The 25,322-nt window shown below is 43.6% G+C and overlaps 1 protein-coding gene across 2 annotated transcripts in view; it reads right to left on the bottom strand.

Annotated features, from left to right (window-relative positions):
• The window catches only part of AMOTL1 (angiomotin like 1), a 161,720-nt gene that overhangs the window by 122,392 nt on the left and 14,006 nt on the right, over nucleotides 1-25,322 (bottom strand). For both annotated transcript variants that reach the window (XM_019657152.1, XM_019657150.1), the window contains exons 2-3: nucleotides 17,807-17,941; nucleotides 6,319-6,369 (exon numbers count right to left, since the gene is read on the bottom strand). In XM_019657152.1, the coding sequence (XP_019512697.1) occupies nucleotides 6,319-6,369; nucleotides 17,807-17,891 (136 nt within the window). In that variant the 5' untranslated portion in view covers nucleotides 17,892-17,941. The remainder of the gene's footprint in view (nucleotides 1-6,318; nucleotides 6,370-17,806; nucleotides 17,942-25,322) is intronic.

The raw sequence follows: 25,322 nt of genomic DNA, 5'->3' as shown, positions 1-25,322 counted from the left end.
TTTGTTCGTAACTCTTGCGTCTTGACACATCCTCCCAACATGGAGTGAGAAAGAGGAGATGAGCGGCAATATTATGTAACTTACATATCAAAAATGAAACCTCTCAGAAGGTTTTCACCATGTTTGAGTTATCAGAGCACTTGCCTGAGAACATGAAAACATAGTGAACCTTTAACGATGGCTATTTCGTGGGCCCTATCAGGAAATGGATGGCGTGCTCAAAAGGAGTGACTGAAGAAAGTCTGGTAAAGGGGCTGCTGACAAAAATGTGATGGACAGGGTTAAGGAAAAAATTAAGTGATGAAGAAGCACCTGGGGCTAGCCACAGTGGGGAGCTGCTACCACCCCTAAGTCACAAGGAGAGGTTCCAGAATCCAGCGAGATCTGATGCTATAAGAGAGGGCGACTCTAGAGGAACTGTGGCCTAGAATAACACAGCCATATTATCCCACAGCCTGAAAGGAAGGGAATAAGTACAGTCACATCTTTCTTTCCGCTCTCCCATATTCTCCCAGTGCCTCTTACTGGCCAAATCCAACTGGAAGCCAGAAGGCACATTCCAAAATGTTAGTTTTCCAAGGCACTACACAGACAGGTGAAGGGTGGTGAGTGGGTCTGGAAGAGTCTCAGAAAACAGTTGGCACATGACTTTACAGATTAGGAAACAGAGACACGGTTTAAATAACTTGCCCAAGGTCATAAAGCAAGTAACAGGTGGATCAAAATTCAAACCCACACAGTAGGACTCTGAGTCCATGCTCTTAACCAGTAAGACATGCTTCCTATAACGTGTTAAGAAGGTGACTGGTTATCGAGCACCTCTTTCTCCCTGCACCCAACCCAATCATTCTTCTGGTAGTAGACTCCACTTACCCCCCACCCAAATTCTCCAGCCTTCTTACAGCTAGGTATGGCTGTCTGACTGACTGACGTTCAGGCCACAGGAATGTAAGTGAAATTATGTGCAGTGTTCAGGTTGTGCTCTCTACTTTCCTTCTCTCTTTCCTATGGACTTGAATGTGACTGTGACAGTGGGATCTGAAGCAGCTACATTAGACCACTTCTTGGAAGCCACATTTGAGGATATCAGAGCATCACGAAGCCACCCATAAGCAGCACTGAACATATGCTTATGCTCTAAGTAAAAGAGAAATTAACTTGTATCTTGTTTAAGTCCCTGTCATTTTGGCCTCTGCTGTAGCAGTCAAACTGGTATTATTACAAAGGCCAGCCTCCTCCATGGCCAGGATGAGGTTCAGTCACTGTGGTTTGAGCTATAAAAGAAATACGACTGGTAAGATTGCTGGTGATCACCAATGTATGTGTTCTCCTCTTCTTCCTGGCACATGGCTAGACTACATTTCCCAGCCTCCTTCCGTCTGGGTGAGGCTACATAACTAGTTCTCACCTTTGGAATATGAGGGTGAGTGAGTATGTTACCTTCATCTGAGACAACCAAGAGTGAGCATACCCTTTCCTGGCTCACTTTATTCACCTATCTGCCAAAAGGATGCAAAGCATCCAGTGAAGAAACACTCCAGATCCTGACGCTCTAGAAGATGGTGGAGCCAGAGGATGGAAGAAGCCTGGGGCTCTCAGTAACCACATGGAGCAGAGCCCTCTGATAACCCAGCACTAAGCTATAACACAAGCAAAACACAATGCCTTTTATCTTGTTAAGCCACTGACATTTGCGTTTGTTTGTTATAGCGGTTAGCTTATACTGACAGATTTGATATTTGCAAGCAGATGCACTCTGACAGGCACAAATACTATTACCCAGCACTGCTGCCTCATCTCATATGTTAGGAGGGCAAGAGGGTGAGCTGGCAAACATTTACGTTATCATTTTAAAGACATTACACAAATGTGATCATTTACTCAAATAAAGTCCATACATCCTGTTGGAATGAGGAAGACAAGAAAAGCACAAGAAAACCCTTTCTTGTGGTATATTGGCCTGCAAGAGTTAGCCCTGGTGACTCCCAAGAACACTATGCTGATGAGCACTCCTTTCCAGCCCTCGGAGGAAAAGTCACAGGGTCTGAGCACTAGGAGTAGCAACTGAATTCACTGAGGCGTGCCAGCGGCCAAGTGACCTCAAAGGGCAAAACGCTAGGAAAAATTAAGGACATCAGGGACCTGTCTGCTTTTGGATGGTGAGTGGACGTTTCTCCCATTCTTTCTAATATCCACATTTTCTAAAATAAGCATTATGTATTTTATACTAAAAAAGGGTTTTAAAACTTCAATTTTTAAGAAAGGTTTAAAAATACACTGGGTAGGGACCAGCCGAATGGTTCAGTTGAGTAAGAGCACGAGCTCTGAGCAACAGGGTCGCCGGTTCAATTCCCACATGGGCCAGTGAGCTGCGCCCGAGTTGAGCTGCTGCTGAGCTGCCAACAGGTGGCAGGATGGCTCAGCTGGTGAGAGCACGTGCTCCTAACAACAAGGTTGCCAGTTCGACTCCCACATGGGATGGTGGGCTACGCCCACCCACAACTAAGATTGAACATGGCACCTTGAGCTGAGTGTCCACCAACGCGCGGCCAGATGGCGACTGGACTTGGAGCTGAGCTAGCAGTGCCCTCCACAACTTAGACTGAAGAACAACAACTTGGCTGTTCCCCTTCCCCAATTCCCCAACACTGTTCCCCTTCCCCAATTCTTCAATAAAATCTTAAAAAAAAATACACTGGGTAAACCTAAAGAATGAACAAAGAAGACAAATATAGGTCACAGGTCAAAGAATTCAGTCCTCAAGGCACTGTCACGACAAGCAGAGAGGCCAATCTTAGAGATCTATAACTATGAAAAGACACAGCAGCCTGAGGTGATTCTCACTCACTTCTACAACAAGCATTTACTAAAGATTTACATGTGCTGGGCACTGTGCTGGCTGTTGGATTGGACAAGAAGAAGGAGAGGGCCAAATCTAAGGCAGTGGCTCACAACCCTGGCTACACACTGGAATCACTTGAGATGTGAGTTAAAACACACACACACACACACACACACACACACACACACACATGCCACTGATGCTTGGGACTACAATCCAAGGATTCTGATGCAGTGGGTCAGGGTTAGGACCTGATATCAGGACTTTTAATAGTTCCTCTGATTTTAGTGTGCAGCATTGAGGGGCATTAGCAGGACATGACCCATGGGATTAGCATTGAAGGAGGGGTAAGAGTCAGCCACAGGAGTAAGGGAGGGGTGGGGGGAGGGCATGCAGACAAAGGGAACAGAGCTGAATTTAGACGGTTGCTCCATAGTTCAATACACCTAGAAGATTATAGTGGGTGGTGATAATATGGATTACGGAGGTCCTCCTAGGCCAAACTAAATATCTACCCTCTGGTATTAGGGAGTCATTAAAGGCTATTACACAGGGGCAGACACGGTCACATCTGGCTTCATTCCAACTCTCCATGCATTCTCTCTTACCTCCTCAGATTGCCATCACGTCTACCTGTGGACGGGATTACAGAAGGGCTATCAAGAGGTGTGGGCTTTGCCTCCTTAGAAAATGGTACCACCACAGAAGAGAGTACATTTCTGGACTCTCCATCATGGGCAACCTCCAACACAGCATTCATCCAGAGATACACTCCTTTTTCTATTGCCTTTTCAACCGCCCCCCCTCCAATTTTTGCAACTTTATTTCATTACATGATCTTGCTGCAACACTGAGAATAAATTCCCCCAAGGAGCCAGTTGTAGTTCATTTGGAGACTGACATGAAAATTTGAAGGTGAAACAGACTACCGATCATACTACAAGAAAGCAGTAGGACTGTCTCCAAAGACCTCAGATGAAAAACTGTTCCATATGCTGTTCCAGGGACAAATTACTAAATAATTCAATTGACCTGATCATCATGCCTGAGCATCTGTTTCTGGAAACTAGATATGTTGCAAAGAAATTTGTAGAAATAAAGATTATTTTGGTTACTAGGTAGGACAGTTGGTAAGAGCTATTCCATCCTTCGTGCATGGGAAATAAATGTCTTTCCAATAAATAATAATAATAAAATAACAGCAACAAGCACTTCCCAAATACTTGCACATACAACACATGGTGCTAAGACTTTACATGTAACATTGCAACATCTATGAAATAACTGAGGCTCAGAGCACTTTAGTCATCTGCCCAAAGTCACAAGTTAAGTGATAGAATTCAAGTTAAGTTTTTATGACTTACCTCTATCTTTATATTCTAGCTAGAGGGGTGAATCTGTGCTCATCTGTGCTCCAGAAAGGATGACTGCTTAACAAGCTCATCCACTGTATAAGAGGCATTTTCCCTGCTGTGTCTAAGAAAAGCACCAAAAACTATCATGATTCTTTCCAAGGGAGAAATACCAGTTCCCTCTTTGACCGGGATAGCATGGGAACAATGCAGTGTCATCCAGTAAGCTGCTCTGTCTGACAGAGAATAACCCTTTGGAGACATGAGAGACACCAAACAGCATGGCACTTGAATAAATAATAAATAATAAATACCCAACAGCTATGGATCACCTTTGGCTTTCAGCCCCACAGCATCTCGGGAGGCTAGAACTGGACAACACCTTAGAGGTCACCTGGAACAACCTCAGCTTCTTGAAGATGAGAAGACAGGCTAGCTAACATATCAACTGAAGAAGTGAGGGCTAGACACCTGGTTTCGGACTCTCAGACTTGTGTTTTATATTCCCTACCACCTTGGAAGCCCAGAGGCCCATGGGGCCTATAACATTCTCATCTCCACATGAGAAACTGGGCTTTTCACCCAGGGGCGCTGAAGAAAAACAAAGGTTGTTTTCTTATTCTCTACCAGTTATTTGAAGGGGTCCTCCTATTTATCAGTGCCTCCACTGGGCAGTCCCATATGTTAGTCCCAGAGAGAGAGAGAGATGGGAATGGAAAAGGGTCAAACACCTGGGCCCTTCCAGTGCATAAATCAGTCTGTGAATGCAAACAATTTAGTAGTTAGGTGGTTTCTCAGAGCAAGGTATGCTCATCCTGCCACTGTCTATAATTTCCACGGACCAAATAGCTTCTGTCACACTGTGGAGTGCCAATGCTGGTGTCGTTAATACACACATGGAGCAGATCACCAAGAATTTGCCCTCTTAATAAATCACTTCATGCAAAGCTACAGTTTAGATGTCACTTTCATTTCCTGAAAGGATTCACCATCGTGTGCCTTTAAAATCTAGTTTTGCTCATGCATTTATGATTCCATTTACAGAGATGTGAATGCCTCACAACTTGCCAGAAACAACGCATCTTCTGAGTAAAACAAGGGACTCTTCTTGGCCTCAGAATGCCACCCTTGATCCAGACCTATTTTGGGAGCATGGCTCCTAGAAATGAATGAAAGTTGTTGCTGAGGTGGAATTTTAGGTCAGGTGGTATGGGACTTGGTGAGAACATACATCCCAGGACGAGAGGCTGACCAGAAACGAAGTAACCAAGGCTGAAAAGGATACTGTGAATTAACATTTTAAACAGCTGTCACTCATGGTAGGAAGGCAAGATTTTTAAGCTGGTGACAAGAGAACGGCAAGGGCAGACTTGATAGCCCAGACTGTTAGCAGCTAAAGTAAACCAGAAAGTGAGGGGGGGGAAAGAGGAAGAAGAAAGAAAAGAACCCAACCACTAAAGCCACTAAGTGAGACTGGGTTGTAGAAATACTTAGAGGGATCCTGACAACACAAATTTCCTTCTCGTCACATAAGGAAGTCTCTCTTTGACAAGTGGCAGCGGTTTACCGACCACAAATCTCCACTTATAAGGACAGGCATAGGAGGGTGAAATGCCCTCTTCCTAGACACCTACAGGATAAACAAGGCATAGAAACCAGGAAGGGATGCAACTTCCAGGTCCTGGAATGTAATAACGGCAACGCCGTTTTTTGGTCCTCGACTTCATTAAATTCAGGTTAAGACTACCACACAACGTCCTTCTCGTGCAAGGTACCTGGCGAGGGAGAGCCTGCCACCGCCGCATCCTTCCAAACAGGATGAGCCTGAGTTCAGGGAGGCCCCAGGTTGGGAAGTTTGCTGGGCCGCGCTCCTCGAGAGCAGCATCGCTGACCTGGCCCGCCGACCCTGCTGCCCTCTCCCCGCACATCTGGCACGTTCCCCGCCACCCCAGAGCACGCGTGCCGAGAAAAGAGCAGTCAGTTTTCGCGCCGAAGGGAACGTGCAGCCCGGGAAGGGACCCCTGGCTCTTTCCCTCCGCCCCTCCTGCTGATTTCGTCTCGGCGCCCCCCAAACCCGCGGTTTTCGAGCGGAATTGGAGAAGAAAGGCGACGGGGCAGACTTACCTAACTCCTCCGGGTTATAGGGCGCGGGAGAGGCTTCCACTAACTCACTGTCTGGAGAAAGAAGAAAAACAGAAAACAAAAATAGAATCGAATCAGGGCGAATCGATGAAGCATCAGTGACCGCGCAGGTCCCTAAGCAAAGCGCCGGTTTCTCTCTCCCAGCGATCAGAATCCGTGAACCCGGGGGCCACACGGGGTCCGGGATGCCAGAGCCACAGGGGATACCGAACGGCCAAAGAAACCCCGAGGGCAATTCGGCCCAGGGACCGTGCGTCTTTCAGGCGCGGGCAGGTGCGCGCCAACTTTCCCCAGGTGCGACCCTGCGGCTCCCCGGGCCGGCGCGGCGGGCTGCGCCCTCATCCTCTGCCCTCAGCCTGCGGGGCGCATCGCTGCGTCCGCCGGGCCTCGCGCCGACGCCCAGCGCTGAGAAGTCCCAAAGTTTCCCGGCGGGTCCCGGAGGCCCGAGGGCGCGCGGCAGCGGCGAAGGCCGGCTCCCCGCACTCACCGGGCCCGGCGCCCCGCGCTCATCCCCCCGCCGCCAGTTGCTAGGCGACCGCGGCCGTCACGCTCCGCAGCGGCGCGCGCGCCGCCTCCCAACTCCCGGTTGGAGGGTGTCCTCTCCCACCCCCATTTATTAAAAATCAGAGCACAAGCAGTTCTAAAACGATTCCTGCTTTTTTCTTTTTTTTTTTTTTGTATTACGTCTGTCCTACTCCGATGCTTGGGAAATCATTTGTTCTGAGCTTCTCATGGGGAGATGCAGGATTCTTAGAGGTTTAATATATCAGGGAGCAAGGGAGGAGGAGCCTCAAATGCCCCCAGCCCGCTCCTTCTCTATGAACCTGAATTCTAACTTCACTCCAAACAATATTTCTTCCCCCTTAAGACACTGCCTGGTTCAAGCAGGGAAAGTAATGTCTCCATTTCACAGGCAAGGAAACTGAGCCTCAGAAACGAAGTAACTTATGGATGACTGCTCAGCCCTGTGATGGGGTATGTCTGTCTGTCCATGTGAGGAGAGCAGAGCAGTGCTCTGTCTATATCAAGAGTTAAGAGGTTTCAAATCCATAATGTAGAAAGAGAAGTTACGGTCTGAGAGCCAGAGATGTAGATCCTAAGTAATTCGTGTCCGAATGTGGGAATCTCTCTCTCTGGGTCAGTGGCTTGAATAGCTTGGACAGTTGCATTATGTATTTCCCCCCAAAACTGACTGACTGCCCTGCCTGGAAGGGCCCTGGGCTTTTGGGATTGCTCCAGGGAGAGAGCTCACACTAACGCCAGGAGGAGTTAAGAAGAAGGTAGGAACGAACATGGAAAATGGTTGTCCCTTCTCTGTCCTTGTCCTGGGAGACTGACAGTTGGAGTCGACAGTCTGGGCAACCTCTGAGGGCCATCTATAGTCTCAAAGTGATCAGATCACCAGCTGCTGCAGCCTGAGGGTCCTTGGATCTGTGCCAATGTGCTCTTATTCTGTAAGCACTCAGCTATCTCTGGGCTTTCCACTGTCAGCTTTGGGTTTACAATTTACCTTGGAGGACAGAAAGAGACCACTCTAGTCATCATAGCTCGTGGTGAAACAGGTTGGGGCTGTCCTTCCCCACTGAAGCAACAATTTTTGAGCTGCTTACTCTATCTCCCCCACCCCCCACCCCCATCCCTCCTGACAACCTGAGCTCCCAAGTCTAAGAAGTGAATGTGTTTGGGTGAATATTTGCATGACACCCCAACTCCCATCTCGTAGAACCCTCCCATTTGTCTTCAGGAATTCATGGTCATCACCAGCAAAATCCCCAATATCCTCATCCTCTTGTCTGATTATCTCCTTCAGTTTCTTTCTCTGATCAAAACGTGGCTCCCCTTGAAAATAACAGACCACATTACCCTACTTACTGCAGCTGTCTACAGATCCTTGGTTATTCTACCTCACTCCTTGAAGATACTGGTATCTGGCTCACTGTCACTTTCCCCAGTACCGTTCCCATGATAATTCTTATTTCTGAGTTTACCTAATGGATTCCTCTCATACTGTAGTCTCTCAACTCTTCAGTATCCTTTCCCATCCTTGACCTCCAGCTACCTCAGCTCCCTGCTGTCACAGTGACACCGTCCAAAATCTCAATGTAAAGTATTCCGTTCTCCAATCACTGCCTCCTAACTTCCCATCTTGTTCTCTCTATTGTCTTAATTCAATGCCTCTTTGACCCTAACTGCTCCTCTAATTTACTCATCCCGTAACCTTTTCTCTGTTCCTTACTCTCCTCATGACCCTCCTTCCTCCTATATCCACCTTAGTTTCCAGGTTCATTATTATTATTTCTTTTTTATATATCTACTCACATGCATGTCCCTCTCTCTCCATGTTACACCCTTGGAAAAACCATAACCCTGATAAAATCAAATTCTTCACCTTCTCTCTGCCAGCACCCAGCTAAACACGACTGGAGTACACCATCGTGCTGCTGAGTCTTATTTTCAATTCAGGACCACTCACCTTAAGTGGACCTTAGTGTTTGCCTGGTCTACTTACTCTCCTGCTCTTCTATTACTATGGATGAACCATCTGTACTCCATCTGACGCCAGCTCCTCCATTGTGGATCGAGTCCCGTGCCCTTTCATGTGACTTTCCCCACTTCCAATCTAAATTAATGTTTTCCTCTCCTCTAGATCATTCTCATCAGTATACACACACACTACTGTGTATCTATCTTTAAAAAAAAATCCACTCTTGAGTCAACCTCTCTCCAGCTTCCGCTCTCAATTCTCAGCTGCCCTTTACAACAAAATTCATCAAAATAATTGTCTATGCTCATTGTGTCCACTTGTTCCTTTTGCTCTTAGAGGCTTCTAGCTCACCACTTATTCAAAGTAGCTCTTGTCAAGGTCAAGATTTGGCCTTACCATTGCCAATTCCAATAGTCAGTTCTTGGTCCTTTTAGCAGCTTTTGACCCACTGATCCCATGAGTGGGTGGGCTCAGATGCACTTTCTGCAGGACCAGTCTCTTCCATTTCCCCATCATATCAGAGGCAACTAGCCTTCAGACAGTCTACAGAGGGCTTTAGGGTCAGCCAGACCTTGGTTGGAATACCGGCTCCACTATTAACTAGTAATTTAATTTTTGTCAGCCTCAGTTTTCTGTAAAAATGGAGATAATAATCATACCTAACTCATAAGGCTGTGATGAGCATGCAATGAACTAAACCATGTAGGGCTCCTAGAAGACAGTCACATTGTGAAGATGAAGTAAATATTAGTTACTATTGGATGGTGCATTCCTTTTACAACTGAGAAAATGGGCTCTTTTTTCCTTTAATACGTTTGAGTTACTGAAAGGAGTCACTAAACATAGAGTATGCTTCAAATTAAGGGCAATCTTCCATTGTCCCTGACTTTCAGCCCATGTTCTAAGAGTTGGTTATATGGAGCTGGCATCAGATATCCCCCATAGGAATGGCATTACAAATGTTCCACCTGGTGATTAGGTCCTGGAGCCTTCCCAGCTGCTCTAACACACAGTGGACTCCCTTCACTTTGTTCCTATAAATAGGTGACTCGTAAACCAGGAACTTTCCTTACTGCACTTACGTTATTTGAATTTCCTAATCAACTGAAGGTTAATGAGAAAATATTTTTCTGGCTTCAATATTTGCTGCTGAAAATTGTTCTAAAATATATGATTCCAATTTTCTATCTTAGGAAGCCAAGCAGAGCAAGCAGTAATATTTCCTGTTAATCAAACAAGCATTTATGAAGAATTTACCATGCTTCCAGGACTATGCTAAGCACTGCAGATACAAAGGTGATCAGACCAGGTTCCTGCACTCAAGTCACTCACCTTCTAATAAGAAATTCCATGACAGAGGACCTTATGAGCCCTTACGCAAAGTCCAAAAGTGCTTAGCCATATTTAACTTTAATAGGCCCCTTATAAAGAAATGGTTCTGTTGGAGGGGCACTGAGTTTAAAGGACAGTGCACAATTTTTTAGGCTGGAATCTCAGCTTTGTCTGTCCATTATTAGAGACAATCTCAGATATGTTACTAAGCTTCTCAGAGTCTAAGGTTCCTGACAATAACACTTATCTCATTGGATTGTCAGGAGAAGCAACACAGGTAAAATATGAGACAGACAAAGCACAGTGCCCGTAACACAGTGGATGCTTAGTATGTGTTCCTTTCTCCTCACATGGAGGGCTTGAGTCCTTCCTTTTGACTGTCCTAGGAAGAGAGTGAGTCTCCTGCTTCCATGGCCCATGCAGACAGAAAGAGGGAGTCCCTCCTCCTATTTCTAGGGCAGGATTTATTAGAGAGTGGGACATGTGGGGAGAAAGCAGCAAGGAAGAAATACTTCTGGGGCTCAGGGTGAAATATTCCTGGAACTCAGGTTTTCCATAGAAACAGATAACACGGAGTGGGGGTGGGGGCTAATGTCTAATGTCCACTTTTACTATTGCCCTGCTATATCATGAGTTGAACAGGTTTTGGGGAGCTAGCCTGGGAACCCCACCCTTAGTATGTATACATATATATATACATATATATATAGTATAATTATGTATATTACATTATAATATAATATAGAATTCTAAATTAATTTTTATTATGTAAGCAAATAATATATGTTCAGAGTAAAGGAAAAAACAGAAAGTCCTCTTTCTCATCCTATCCCAGTTTCCATCTCCAAACTGAAACACCGTGCACAGCTTCTTATGATCCTGGTAGAATTTTCTTTAGGTATATTCAAATGTGTTTATGAATTGTTTAAACAAGTTGGACATCATATTATAGATTCCCAATTAAAGGCAATATATTTTTAAATAAAAAGTTGGTCCAACTTTAGTCATAAGCTGGGGTGTGACTACTTTCTGTTTACTAGGGCAAAAAAGTGTACAAAAAGCCACAGGGGAAACAAATTCTTATTAGCTTTTAGAAAACAGTAAAATTTGGAACAAAATTTAGGCATTTCAAGGGTTGTGTGTCAGTTATCTGGAAAAACTCAATCAGAATCTTCATTCCTCTGTAATCAAAGTATGGTCACATAGCAATATTGGGTATAACTCTAGGATCAAAGGAATTCTTAGCTCCATGTCTAGAGCTAAGAACACACCCCAAATGCCTTTTGGGGTAGTTGCAAGAGGCTTTGTTAGCACAAGGCCCATCCTGACATCCTGCTTAATGTGAAGGGACTGCACTGTGTTACGGGCCTGTGCAGAAGTCTAGGAAATCCATCAACCCCTGGCTGGCCTTCACTGCAAAGGTGGCAGGGCCTGCCTTGACTGCAGGCTCTGCTTGGAGGAAAGGCCACACAGAGGGCCCCTGTTTATGGCCCCAGCCAGCCTTTATGGGATACAGAGCTCCTTGGTCAGTAGAAAAGAGAAAGAGTTGAATCTCACACAGACCTGGCTTCTTCCTCCAAGAGATGCATGAAGGGCTCAAAGCCACATAGGGAGAAGTTTTGTTTTGTTTTGTTTCTCAGCTAAGGTATGTTATCAATTCTCTTTATAAGGAAGAGCTACACAAACACCATAATAATAAGTTAGAATGGTAGCCAGAGGCCTGTAGGATCTGTGTACAATCTTCCCAAACACTACTCCAGGGAGGTCACCAATTTCAAGTACGAAAGACAGACAGAAGTGGCCTGAGCCCTCCCTCTGCCTTCTTCTCCTTCCTGGCGTTGCTTTGGCTCATATTCTCTGCAGGTAGCCTCCTGTCTGCTGGAGGCCCTCTGCTAGTTGATAGCAGAGCAAGTGGAGAAGCAGTGCTCACCCCTTGTCCCCTCCTCTCCCTGGGGAGCATGGACAGGGCTGATATAGGGCAAAAGAGTGGGGCCATGGCTGCCAGAGCACAGCATGGCTCTCTTCTATTACGTTGTCTTTTATCTGCATCCTTTTAGGACAAGTCAACAGAGGACACCAAGGACAAATATATGCCCACCTGTATGGTTATATCAACAAGGAAATTCCACTTAATTGGTCACAGCATTAGCTCCAGGGCTACATTGACCAAAAGAACATTTCTCCTTCTCTTATGGTTTAATATTATTTTCTGTTAGCACAACCCCACATTTTTATAATCCTTGTTGAAAGGGAGACACAAAAAAACATAGTGGCTTGATTTTCCTTAAATAAAAAAAATCAAGCCTCAGATAACTGCTTTAAGTGTTTTGTAACTTCCAGAAGAAAGAAATGGGTCCTATAGGAAGAACAGTTAACTATATCTCACCTGAAAAAAATAATTCTCTTTAGCAGAAACAATACAGGCCAAGAGATGATATGATATTAAGTTTGACAGGAAGTCAAGGATTACTTTTGGTAAAAATGTGAAATATGTTCTCTGCAAAATTCAAATGCCAATGCAGTAGATGCTATTAACAATAGCAAGGAGTTTTATGGAATATATAAACAAATTGGATCCATTCAGCCCCCCAGGACTCTTGTTACCATCTATGGCATAGAGATGAAGATTTAAAAGACTCTTCACTCATCATCATATCAAAGGAAATAAACTCTGGCTCAGCCAAGAAACTACTGGAAGGTGTATATAGACATGAGTCAGAATAAAGAACCATTCCAAAAATACACACAGAAAAAGGGCCCTGCAGAGGAAAATCATACACTTCCAGCTCACACTTAGTTGGGTCTACTGAGTGAAATCAGACAAAACACCCTGTGTTAGGATTAAGTGCAAAAACATTAGCGGCAATTGAAATCTATGACTGAACTATTAAGAACAGAAATCCATAGGATGAATGTGCGTTTCTGCTGAGTTGCAGAGACTACTCTGATCTCACATTTTCCACCCCAGAATCCTGGACAGAGGCCTGTAAGGGAAGCACTTCTTTTGGGGACTGCAAATAGTCTTCTTGGCTGCCTAGGGGCCTCTCTTCTTTCATAGTAAAATGGTTTTTCCAAGAAGCTAAGGCCTTAGCAGTCAGCATAGTATATATATAGATGCTGGAAGGAGAAGCAGAGGCTTGGGTTCCAGCCTGAGTTCTGCCACTAATCTTTCATTAAGTTTCCAAACTACCTGGACTGTGCTCTCCTCTGTAAAATGGAAAAGATCTTCATGAAACTTGTCTAAAACAAAAATGCCAATAGAAGATCATGGATAACGGATTTCCATTGTATTAGTCATTTTACTATACCTTATGCAAAAGAAATAGACAGAACAGATCAAGATTCACAGGAAGGTGGATGCCAAAGTGCTGCTCTTTGAAACTGACAGACGAGATTGAAATGGACAGAGCATAGCTCTGGGGTGTGAAAATCTGAGTTTGAACATGAGCTCTGCTGGCCTGTGCTGAATGAGCTTGGCTTAGTTATCTTGCCGTTCCAAGACTCGGTTTCCTTATCTGCAAAATGGAGATAATAAGAACTGCTTGACAAAATTTCAATGAAGATTTGAATAAAATGAAATAATGTCCAGGGCAGTGCTTGGCACACAGACTGCTCTCAGAAAAAGTTCCTTCCTTCCTTCCTGATGTTTTAAAACTCTCCCTGACCTTGAGAGTCACCAGAAGGGAAATCGGCTCCTTCCTGTTTTTATAACGTAATGGGAACAGCACCGCTGACTCTCTAGATGCACCTGGCCCCACTGCCAACTTATATTCCCCAGACTTCCCCCTTCCCCCCTAATGAGGAGCTTAAGCAGGTTGAGTCCCCTGGGAAGAGTGGATGACAGCAGGATTCCCAAACAGCTGAGTGAGCACATCTATAACAGAAAGAAGGGTTTTATAGACTCACTGAGAAGGGCTGTGGAGGCCTCCCTTTCAGCACCAATCCCCACATGTACGATGTGACAGCTGATGCATCGAAGGAGCAGCCACATCAGCTTGCAAAGTGACAATCAGAAACAGGGCTCTGGCCCAACATGGGCCTCCTCCTTTTTTGTGTGTCAGGCACTGCATACAATTGCACTTGGAAAGTGTCTTCCAGACCTTAAACATACATTTGCAAAACCACTGGCCCAGGCCTTTGAGGGTATTTTTAGGAGTGTAGGAAGCAGGAGCGGCAGAGGGACTTTCTTCCAGAAACTCCATATCACCCTTAGACCTCCTGGGTTCTCCCCAGGCAGCTTCCTGGAGGCTGTCCCACACTCACAGCAGCCTGAGAGGATCTGAGGATAACACAAAGGCAGATGTTGCGTGGATCTGGCCCTGCCTCAAGGTCTGTGACTCACCAGGATGACTGAGCCTCCCTGGCAGATAACACAGTTCTCAGAGGGCTCCATGAAGCCAAGAACAAAACCCTGGGGCCTGGACACTTCCAGGACTTACCCTGGAATTTCACTAAAAATGTCAACCCCATCAGCCCACACTGGGCCTCAGAGATGGAGCAGCTGGTACTAGCCAGTGATGGGATGGGGAAGGGAGGGGGGGTGTTGTGGAGGGAAGCAGGTGGGCCAAGGCCTTGGCAATGCATGAGCTAAGACCGTAGGAAGGTCTTGGATGATAATCCACACATTGCAATAGCACTGTTTATTTTCCAACCCTGCTCAGAGTTATTGCGTTGTTGGAAAAGTCATGACGCATTTCTGCAACGAAAAACATAGAAAAAATAAGTCATGACTTTTCCGACAACCCAATAGTCCTGTTTTGTACTGTAACAATGAAATAACCAGCAATAAGAATCTGTACCTGGACCACCAGAGCCTTACACTGATAAGGCAGACTAGGGAGTTTGGGAGGGTGAATGGAGGGGCAATCGCCTATGGTGACTTGGGGTTAGGCAGATCTAGGTTCAAATACCCACTTGGCCATTTACCAGCTAAATGACCTTGCACAAGTTTTTCAGCCTCTTCAGGCTCAGTTTCCTCATAAAACGAGAATAAGGTTGTTGTGAGAATGAATTAAGACAATCTACAATACATACAAAACAGGCTTAGCATAATTTCTAGTGTAATGTATTGACCTAATATATATACATATTTGTAATTCATCCAATTCTGACTTAGGTCTGGCACAGCATGACTTCTACTTCATTTCTGAGGGCTAGTTTTTTTATCTCACTTCAAGATTTCACCAGGTTCCCATTTGGGCACACTACCACATCCTCTTAGGACTGGAGCCCTTTCCCTGAACCCCAGCCCAGGCCTCTGAGAACCACCCTAATACCAGCTACTCACAAGAATTTTCAAATTTCAGCCATACTGATTTCTTGTTACGGTACTTCACCCACATACGGCAACTCGAATCACTCTGTCTTTGACACCTCCATCAGCACAGACTGATTGTCTCAGCTGGGGCCAGATATACGGTATCGATTGCCTACCAAAGCTAAGCTCCTCTATCAGCCCCAGGAGCTCGTCACTTACCTGAGAGCAGTGCCCTCCCATTAGACAGATCTAGACACAGGTCTGTGTTCCCTTCCTACTAGCCAGCCATGCCCCAAAGATTGTAGAGACATGACATAGTGAACTCGTGAAGGGACGTGGTGGTGCTTGGAGCTGGTCACAATAAACACTTTCTAGCCACCCCTTTGTCACACTGATCCCTAAGGCTTCTTTCAGTTCTAAAGTTCTATGATGGACGATTCTATTATCTAGGTTACAAAAGCACCAGCAGACAAACCATACCTACTTTCTTCCTCTCCTCTGCCTTCAAGCTTTGGACAACAGCCTGAGGTCACTGAATGAAATGCTATAGGTGTGCTGAAAGTAAAGTGAACTGAGGCGGTGGTGCCAAAAGCAGTTGTATGACCACTGGGATTGCCACAGGACAATAAGGCTCTCAGTGCAAACAGAGATATGCAGGAGATGTGGTCCTTCCCCTAATTCATTCATTCAGTCATTCATTCATCCACTCATTCATTCATCGAGCCACCCAGCCATTAAATATACATAAAATATTTGCCAGGCTGCTTGAGAAAGGGATGCGACAGTGACTGAAACCAGACATCTATCCCAGGAATCCCACAGGCCGTCCAAGATATAGACAATCACAGTACAGTGTGCTAAATCTTGTGACACAGGAATCTGCAAGCTCTGTGGCAGCGCTGAGAAGAGACCTTGCATTCAGACCAGGATAGGTGTGTGCAGGTGGCAGCAGCAGGAAGAGATTCCAGGATAGATTACTTAAGCCGAAGCTTCAAAGAGGACTAGGAGCTGACCAAGTAGAAGTTTAATAGTAACGAATGCCTTTGCAAAGGCTCGCAGGTGTGGGGGAGCCTGATCTACTCAAGGATCCACAGGTAGGTTGGTCTAATGATGAGGAGGGGGTTTGTTTTTTATGATGAGCAACAGATGAGTCTAGAGAGGCAGGCAGAGGTCAGATCAGGAAGGTCCATGTGTTGAGCTGAGGAGGTTCACCTTTATTCCACAGCTGTGAGGAAATATTGGCTTAAGAACCTCTAAAAAAGCGGCTAGGGTGGCAATGTGACAGGGCACAGGTGTGAGCAACTGTTGATTTTTGGCTAGACTTCATCCAAGCTCCCTCTCTCTAGTATCAACCTTCCCTTTGGGGAATCTCCTATTGTGTGCAATAGACTCGTTTGGAAGATATACCCTGGTGCAGTGCGGCAGCTCAGTAAATGTTAATTGCTGTATAACTTATCCCATTTTAGAGATGGGGCACAGCAGAGAGAGTAGTCTGGTGATCTCTATGTCTATATGGCTCACTCTCTTGTATTCGCAGTGGTTGGTACATAGTAGATACTCAATATTTATTTAGTGACTAAATAAACAACAATAGGAAACATACGCTTACTAAAAACATCAGGTGACTGTGTTAACCTCAGCAGCCTTCTATCTCCCTATCCATAGAGTGGCTCCTACACCCCAAATAGATCTCCATTAGTTTTGGGGGATGGAGGAGGGTTGGACTCTTTTTTTTTTTTTGAGGGTTGGACTCTTAAACTTGACAGAGGACCACAGCTCTGTCTGTGTCAGGATTATATAATAGTTCTTACATTTATGCTCCATTCTAGGACAGTAAAAATATCCCCATCGTTTAATGCTGAGTTGCATTAATCTGATGCTAGGACAAAGAAAAAGAGGGGAAGGTGAGCTGACCTGTTTATATCGATTGCATTACCCTCAACTTTAATCCTCACAGGGCTGTGGAGAGGAAAGGAAAGGGGAGGGTAGAAGAGAAGAGGGGAGGGGACTAGATAAGCAGAAACACAGTACCTGGATACAGGTTAGGTGCTCAAAGATATGTGACTAACTTCCTACCTGACTAGAGTAAGGGCTCAGTAAATGACAGCTTACATTACTCGTGGTCCTTATCACAACCTTATGAAGTAGGCATTCTTACTCTCATTTAGAGCTGAGGACACAACAGATTTTCTCAAGGACACATAGCTTGAAAGTAGGATATTCAGGATCAGAACCCAGGTCTGTCTTACTCCAATGTCCATGCCCCCTCCTCACAACCTGCCTGCTTTTGAAATGATAGACCACACTGGGCACCTACTGAGCACAGCTGGGTTGACACAATGAGTGCAGGGGTTGAAGACTACCACTTGTATCAGGGACATCAAAAGCAGCCATACCCACTCTGGTGTTGGCATAATGATGAATTCCAGCATGCGACAGCCAGGTTCCTTCCTCCAAAGGCCAGTTTTCACTGAGGTCCATGTTTCCAGCAAGTCTCTTGTATGTGCAGATCTCAGATCAAATGGAATCTCCTAAAATAAATAAAAAGCACAAAAAATAGAGATGAACTGCAACTGATGCTGTCCTGGGAAGGGGAGCCTTTCCTGAAGGAAAATAGTTTCTAGTTTATTACATTTCTTTAGCATGCAAATATTGTTGTCAAGATTCAGGCATGGCCTGCGTGTGAGAGATCTTCCAATGAGGCTACTCAAGTTCAGGAATCACTGTTTCCCTCTCCATCAGTTAACAAACGTTTATGGAGAGAGCTATCACATGCTGGGCTTTGAGCAAAGAACTTACTGTGTTTAGTTCTGCATGTTTTATAGGCTCCTAGAATTTCAGGGTAGGATACAGTGGGATCTCAATTTTATAAAAATAAATAGGTATATATACTATATATACCTGAAAAAGAGACTGGAAAAAGTTGAATTAAAAAGTTTGAAGTAGCTATCATTGTATTGGAAATGTGAGTGCTTTTAATTTTCTTTGTAATTTTCTGCATTTTTCACAATAAACATGCATTCTTTTTACAGTCTGAAAAAAGTATATAATAAATATTTTAAAGGAAAATTCCAGGGCCAATAAGGATCATGGAAACTAATTTTCATTTCCTCTTGAAAACTATGATAAAAAGTTCTGTCACAAGGGCCCTTGACTCTGCTAAAAAGGACACCTCGCTGGCTACTCACAAGATGTCCAGCTTGGAGAATGTCTATCAATAAACTGCATCTGGGAAGATTACAGCTCATGGTCAAACTTCTGCCCACATCACAAACAGAGCTTCATAACACTCCAGCAGTGTTCTTAAATGTGCTTAAAGCAGTGTTCTTAGCGTGTAGCAGGTTCTTAAATGTGCCTGAATAATTGAACATGACTGATTGGCCTAATCTGCAAATGCAACAAGTGGAACATCCACATGGCAGAAACCCTGTCGGCCTAATTAGGATGGGCAGCCATTATCATTTGTGGTAATCAGAGCACCTGGCTGGATTTGGTCTCCAGAATGCTGTTCGAAGTTGTCTTGCAGGCTCCTGCACAGCCGGCCCGACTGCAGACATGGCAAACTGACTTTTTGGCTGTCTGCCTAGAGAAATCTCGTACTCTTGGGAGTTGTAACAAACAACCAAAAATCTCTAGTAAAATACCAGGAGGTAACAAAGATTGTACTGTACTCTGTCAGGTACTGGCTCACTAGGGATATGTGTTCAATCCAAAGTTTTAGAAGAATCCTAGACCAGAGTGCAAATAGCACAATGCCAGAGTGAAAACACTTATCAATAAATCCAGAATTTAGCCCTGACTCTGGCATCATATCCAGGTGATGTTGGGAGAACCACTTTACTCTCTCTCGACTTAGTTCCCTCCACTTTAAATGAAAGAATTGGGACTAGATGTTGTCAAAGGCCTGTTCAGTCTTTCAAGACTGGCAGCCTATAACAATATGCTTTTACACACAAAGGCAACCCCTCCACCCACAATGAGACGAGAAATCTGCAATATTTCTCTGTTAGCAAACTGAGACATCAGCCTCAGTATGTGAGAGGTGTGACTGTTTGAGGCTGGAGGTAGACTGCCATTAGAACAAAATATTGGGTTGTCGGAAAAGTCAGGATGCATTTTTGCAACGAAAAACAAAAAAAAAATACATCCTGACTTTTCCGACAACCCAATATGTTCTTGGTGCAAAAATAAAAAACATATCTGGAATCGAAATCCAGTCTTGGGCCATGATAACATTGGTATCATCATTTAGTTAAATATTTAACATCTTGTATCTTCATCAATTATGAAATAACTAACAATTATACTACATCCTTAAAGAGCAACATTTATTTACAATAGATATGTCATTGAAAACCATTTCATTAATCCTACAGTATCCTTGAGAAGTGAGTTAGAAATTCTCATAGCTTTGTTTGACAAAAATAGAGCTTTATTGATTAGAGAGTAATTTTTAAAGTAAATTTCCCATCTTTCTTGGTCCAGTAGCCTAGACACCCACCCACTGGCCCCCAGGACACAGATTTGCAATATGTTATCTTCTGGATGTGTGAGTTTAGCCTCGCACATCCATGCATTTTATTTTATTAATCTGAACAACATAGGTTCATGTTGAGTGTTTTATTAACTTCAACCTGCAAACCCCGCTGGTTTTTCTCATGCTTGAATTTCACACCTCAGCTTGGGAAGGACAAGCACAAAATGTGAAATGAAATTACATCAAACACAAGTATATCAAGAAAGACTGATCAATCACATCTGTTACTGAAACTCTAACACCACCACTTCAGTCACAGGAAGTCCCAGAGTTGCTCATGAAACTCTGGAGCCTAGAAAATATTTTCTGTCCATATAAAACAACATATCCAGAATTTCCTATAATGTGTTTAACTTTTATCCAAGTCAAAATGCTATCAAAGATGAAGTCCATGAAGAAGAAACTAAAGAGAGAGGGAAAGAATTAGTGCAACTATGGGAATGGGAAGTGAGAAATACTTTTCTCTAAAGCAGTACATGGCAGCTCGAACAATAATGTGTATAAGGTGGGGAGGCGAGAGTGGGAAAGCCTATCGAAAACTTGCAGTTGTAATTCTGACTTTGAAAAGCACTCAAAGACATACTTTTTTAAAAAGAGGTATCTGTGCTCCCATGTTCATTGAAGCGTCACGCACAATAGCCAAAATATGAAAACAACATAAGTGTCTTTTCAACAGATCAAGGGATAAAAATGTTACACACACACACACACACACACACACACACACACACACACACGGATATTATTCAGCCATGAGTGAGAAGGAAATCCTGCCATTTGGACAACATGGATGGACCTGGAGGGCATCTGCTAAGTGAAATAAGCCAAAGACTGACAAATACTGCTTGATATCATTTATATGTGGGATCTAAAAAGAAAAAAATAGAAATCATAGAAACAGAGAGTAGAAAAGTGGTTGCCAGAGTCTGGGGCATGGGAGAAACAGGGAGAGATTAGTAAAAGGGTACAAACTTACAGTTATAAGATGAATAAGGTCTGAGGATCTAATGTATAACAGGATAACTATGGGTGATAATACTGTATTGTATAATTGAAATTTGTTTAAAAAGTAGAACTTACATGTTCTACTAAAATGAAAGATAAACATGTGAGGTGATGGATGTGTAACTAGATGGGAGGAATCCTTTCACAATGTACACATACCATATTTTGCTGTGTATAATGTGCGCCTGTGTGTAATGTGCACCCACATTTTTGGCCCAAACTTTCAGGGAAACAGAATTAGTACTATCCATATATAAAGTACATCCTTATTTTTCCCTCACAAATTTGGGCAAAAAAGTGTGTATTACACATGGCAAAATATGGTACTGGTATACACATAGATCATCACCATGTACATTTTAAATATCATACAATATTATTTGTCAAATATACCTCAACAGCTGAAAAATAAAATAAAAAGCAAAGGAAAGGTGGGGGAGAGAGGCAAAGAGAGATGAACTAAGCCACCTGCAGATTTGGACAGTGAGATCTACGCAATACTGGGGTACTATGAAACATAATTGATATTTAATAAATATTGGTTGATTGAATGGACGAATAAGTGATAATAACCAGTGGGTAAGGACCCTAGTCAGATATTAGATATCATTAAGCTCCCAAAGGAAACCTGTCTATCCTGAGAGAGTGGTGTGAACCTGAATGGGCCATTGGACTTCAGGAGGATTAGCTCTATGTCTACCCGTCCACCAGAACTCTCCCAAAACTGACACATCCTCCTCTCTTTTCAGAGCTGCCTCTAGAGCGAGCCATCCCCTCAGCCACCTGAGCCAGAAAATGGCCATCCTTGATTGAGTGATTACATCTCACACCCAGTCAGTAGCCAAGCTTTGTCTATTCTAACTTTCAAATGTCTCAAGAATATATATATATATATATATATATATATATATATATATATATATATATATATATATATATATATATATATATTGCTCTCTGTTTTCATTGCCTCAGCCTTAGTTCAGCCACTATACTCTCTCACTGAGATTCTGCGATGATTTTAGTGGGGACTTGGTCTCTCTTTCTTCCAATCCATTCTCCACATTTTGTTGTAGTAATATTTTTTTAAAGCACAAATCTGATCATGTCGTGCTTGATGAAAATACTCCAATGATTCATCAAACCCAAGAGAAAGTCTGGACCATTTAACATGGCATATAAGGTCCAACAATAGCAAAGTATTTGCAATCCCTGAAGCTCTTCTGTTTGGTCTTTTACATATTCAGCCACGCCTAGACCTCTAGCAAGATTGTTCTTCCTGCCTCACAGTGCTAACTACAATTTCTTCTTTCACATCTCATCTTAGATTTGGCAATGTGCTCCCTGCAGACTTCCCTGTCCTTAGCCGGTTACAGCGTGTATCACACTGTACTGCGATTATGTGTTAATATATCTTGAGAATTTAGTCCATAGTTTATGTTCTCAAGAGCAGAGATCCTACTCATTTGTATCCTAGCATTTCTACAGTGGCTGTCACAAGGTAAGCACTCAATATGTATTTGGCGAATAAACAAATATAGGAGTGAATGATGGTGTTTGGCACAAGCATATTTCAGGTTAACCCGTCCCTTTGGAAAGTATTCTCTTTGCAACCTTACCCGTCCTCTCTGTTTCTTTGGAAATTTCTCCACCTAAAAACCACACCCAAGCTGCCTCTGCTTCCTGGCCCCATTCTGACCTTCTCAGCCAGTCTAACTTGCTGAGTCTCCCACTTACACTCCTACTTCAGTTTGCATACCTGTCCCTCTGCCCAGCATGCCACTAGAACCCCTGTCCTCATACACCTGCATCCTTCTCCCAGGTTGGGATGAAGCTACGCAGGAGACACCTGCCCACCTAATGCAGCCGAGTCACACCTAGACTTCTAATCAACACCCCCAAGCTCATTTCTGGCAGTGGGGCCTTGATCTAGGAATCTAAATTCAGAAAAACCCTGGCCATAATTTGACACTGCCTTAACTGCCGTGATATAGCTCCAACTATAGAGAAGGAATTAACTAACTAGAAGTGCCATGTTTGAGGAATGAGATGGCATATGCCATCATTCAAGTATTCAAGCAATCATGAGTTCTAAGGAATATGAACACTCTTGCAGCAAGCAAGTCCATTCACTGATAACTTCTACTATAAAGCAAGATATACATAAATATAGATAGAGATCGATATATAAAATGAATTCATTGATTCATTTGATAAATACTTACCTGCTGTCTCCTATTTACTAGTCACTGTGCTAAATGCTGGGGATAGAAAAGGATAAATATTGCCCTTCTTTCAAGGAGTTTTCAACCTTGTGAGGGAGACACATATCTGGATATATCATTACAGAACAATGTATTAAGTGCAAGAATAGAGACATGCACAAGGTAAACCAAGGATATGCAAATAATAGAATCTGAAAGTTGAAAGGAATCTTAGGGCCTTTAATCTAACCCTTGCCTTATTCATGACTCCCCAGCATATGCCTAACAGCCTATACTTAAATACTACCAGTGAGAAAGAGCTCACTTTCTCCCCAGACAGCCTATTACATTTGTGAACGCTTCTGTCAAGCAAGTCACTTAAAATTCTCAACAAAATATTGATGTTCACCAACAACTCTCAGTGCTGCTAAACTGTTCCAGAACCTCCTGCCCCTTGTTCTAGTCTAAAAAGGCTAATTGAAAGTGAGATATTCTTCCAGGAATATCAAGATTTTACCCCACTTCTGATACTCTCCAACCCTTGCTGGTAAGGAACTTCTTCTGCAGTGAGTAAGGAATCGAAAAGAACATTCCATCTTGGTTATGAATAGAGGGTGTAAATCTATCTTGTCACACCCAGAAAACAAACCAAACAACTAAATTGAAGCACAAGAGGGAAGAAGTCACATCATGGGATCTTCCTTCTCCACTGGGAATTTCTAGCTAAGATAGACATTATCTAGGCTCTAGGTGTCCCAGTCTCTTTGGGAAGCTATAACGAAGGACCACAGACTAGGTGGCTTACATACAACAGAAACTTATTTTCACAGTTCTTCAGGCTAGAAAGTCCAAGATTAGAGTGCAAGCATGGTCAGGTTCTGACCAGAAGTCTTTCGGTTGCAGACTGCTTGTTTCTCATCACATCCTTACATGGAAGGAGAGCTAGAAAGTTCTCTGGGGTCCCTTTTACTAGCATACTAATCCCATTCATGAGGGACCCCATGACCTAATTACCTGCCAAAGGCCCCACTTCATAATACCATCATATTGGGTTTAAGAGTTCAACTTACGAACTTTGAGGGAGCACAGACATTTAGTCCATTGCACTAGGTCTAGCCTGATATCAGCCATCAGAAAAACCCAATCATCAGTGAACTTGTGGTCCACAGTGGAACAGAAGGCAGTCTCCTCTTGGGCTGTCCCAAGGGTTTGGCTCTGAATAGAAACTTTCAATTTCTAAACTTGGAAAGTTCATTTCCTTCCAGCTCCAATAGTCCAAACACATCATAGTATACATCTGGGCTCTTAATATTCAATGGCACTAAAAAAATAAAACTCTTAAATTTGGTTGAAGTAGAAGAGTAGAATGCTCTAAGTATCCACTGTAAAAGAAAATGCTTCTATACATAAACAGAAGGACATGAAATGCTAGAGGCAGAGAGTCTTCCCCTGACTGAAATGGCTGATGTTCAGAAAGCCGACATGATTATTCTGGACTTCTTTTTTTTTTCCAAGAATTCCTATCAGCTTTGTAGAACTGGAAAAATTTCAGGAACTTGAAAACCATTATTTCAAATTGGCTACTGTGGAATTCATTGATGCTAAGATTTTAAGTATTCCAATAAGTAATTTATGCCACTACTCTAAGAAGCTGTGGCAACAAGCACATTTTTAGTAAACCTAATGAAGTTATAAAATTACAAGGTCTTTCACACAACTCTCAATGACTCAGGCTTTTCATGTCTAAGTCAGTCCATTGCGACAAAGCTCCGAAGTCCTCTCCACCATGCAACCTTCCCTGGCAGAATTATTTCCTTCTCCCTTTGTAATTCTCAGAAATGTTTATATTCCATTAAGATGCTGCTTTTCTACTGGATGGTAATACTCTCTTTACAAGATGATTGCTGTGCCCATTAGAAGGTAGTCTCCTCCTGCGCTGGCCGAGTGGCACGATGGTTAAGAACTGGCTTGGGACGCCAGAGGGCCCCGGTTCGGATCCCACATATGAGAGCCAGTGACACTGGCCTCTACAGCTAAGATGCTGAACAACAGCTCAACCTGGAGCTGGGCTGCTATGAGTCACCCAGTGACGGCGTAGGCTGCAGTCCTGTGGCAGTGGGTTGCCATGGGCTACCGTATGTAGCCAGCAGCCAGCGTGAGCGGCCA

The sequence above is a fragment of the Hipposideros armiger genome, unplaced genomic scaffold (genome assembly GCF_001890085.2).
Source record: "Hipposideros armiger isolate ML-2016 unplaced genomic scaffold, ASM189008v1 scaffold_274, whole genome shotgun sequence".
Lineage (NCBI taxonomy): Eukaryota > Metazoa > Chordata > Mammalia > Chiroptera > Hipposideridae > Hipposideros > Hipposideros armiger.
Note: the sequence above shows the minus strand (reverse complement) of the source record. Positions and strands in the feature narration are given on the sequence as shown.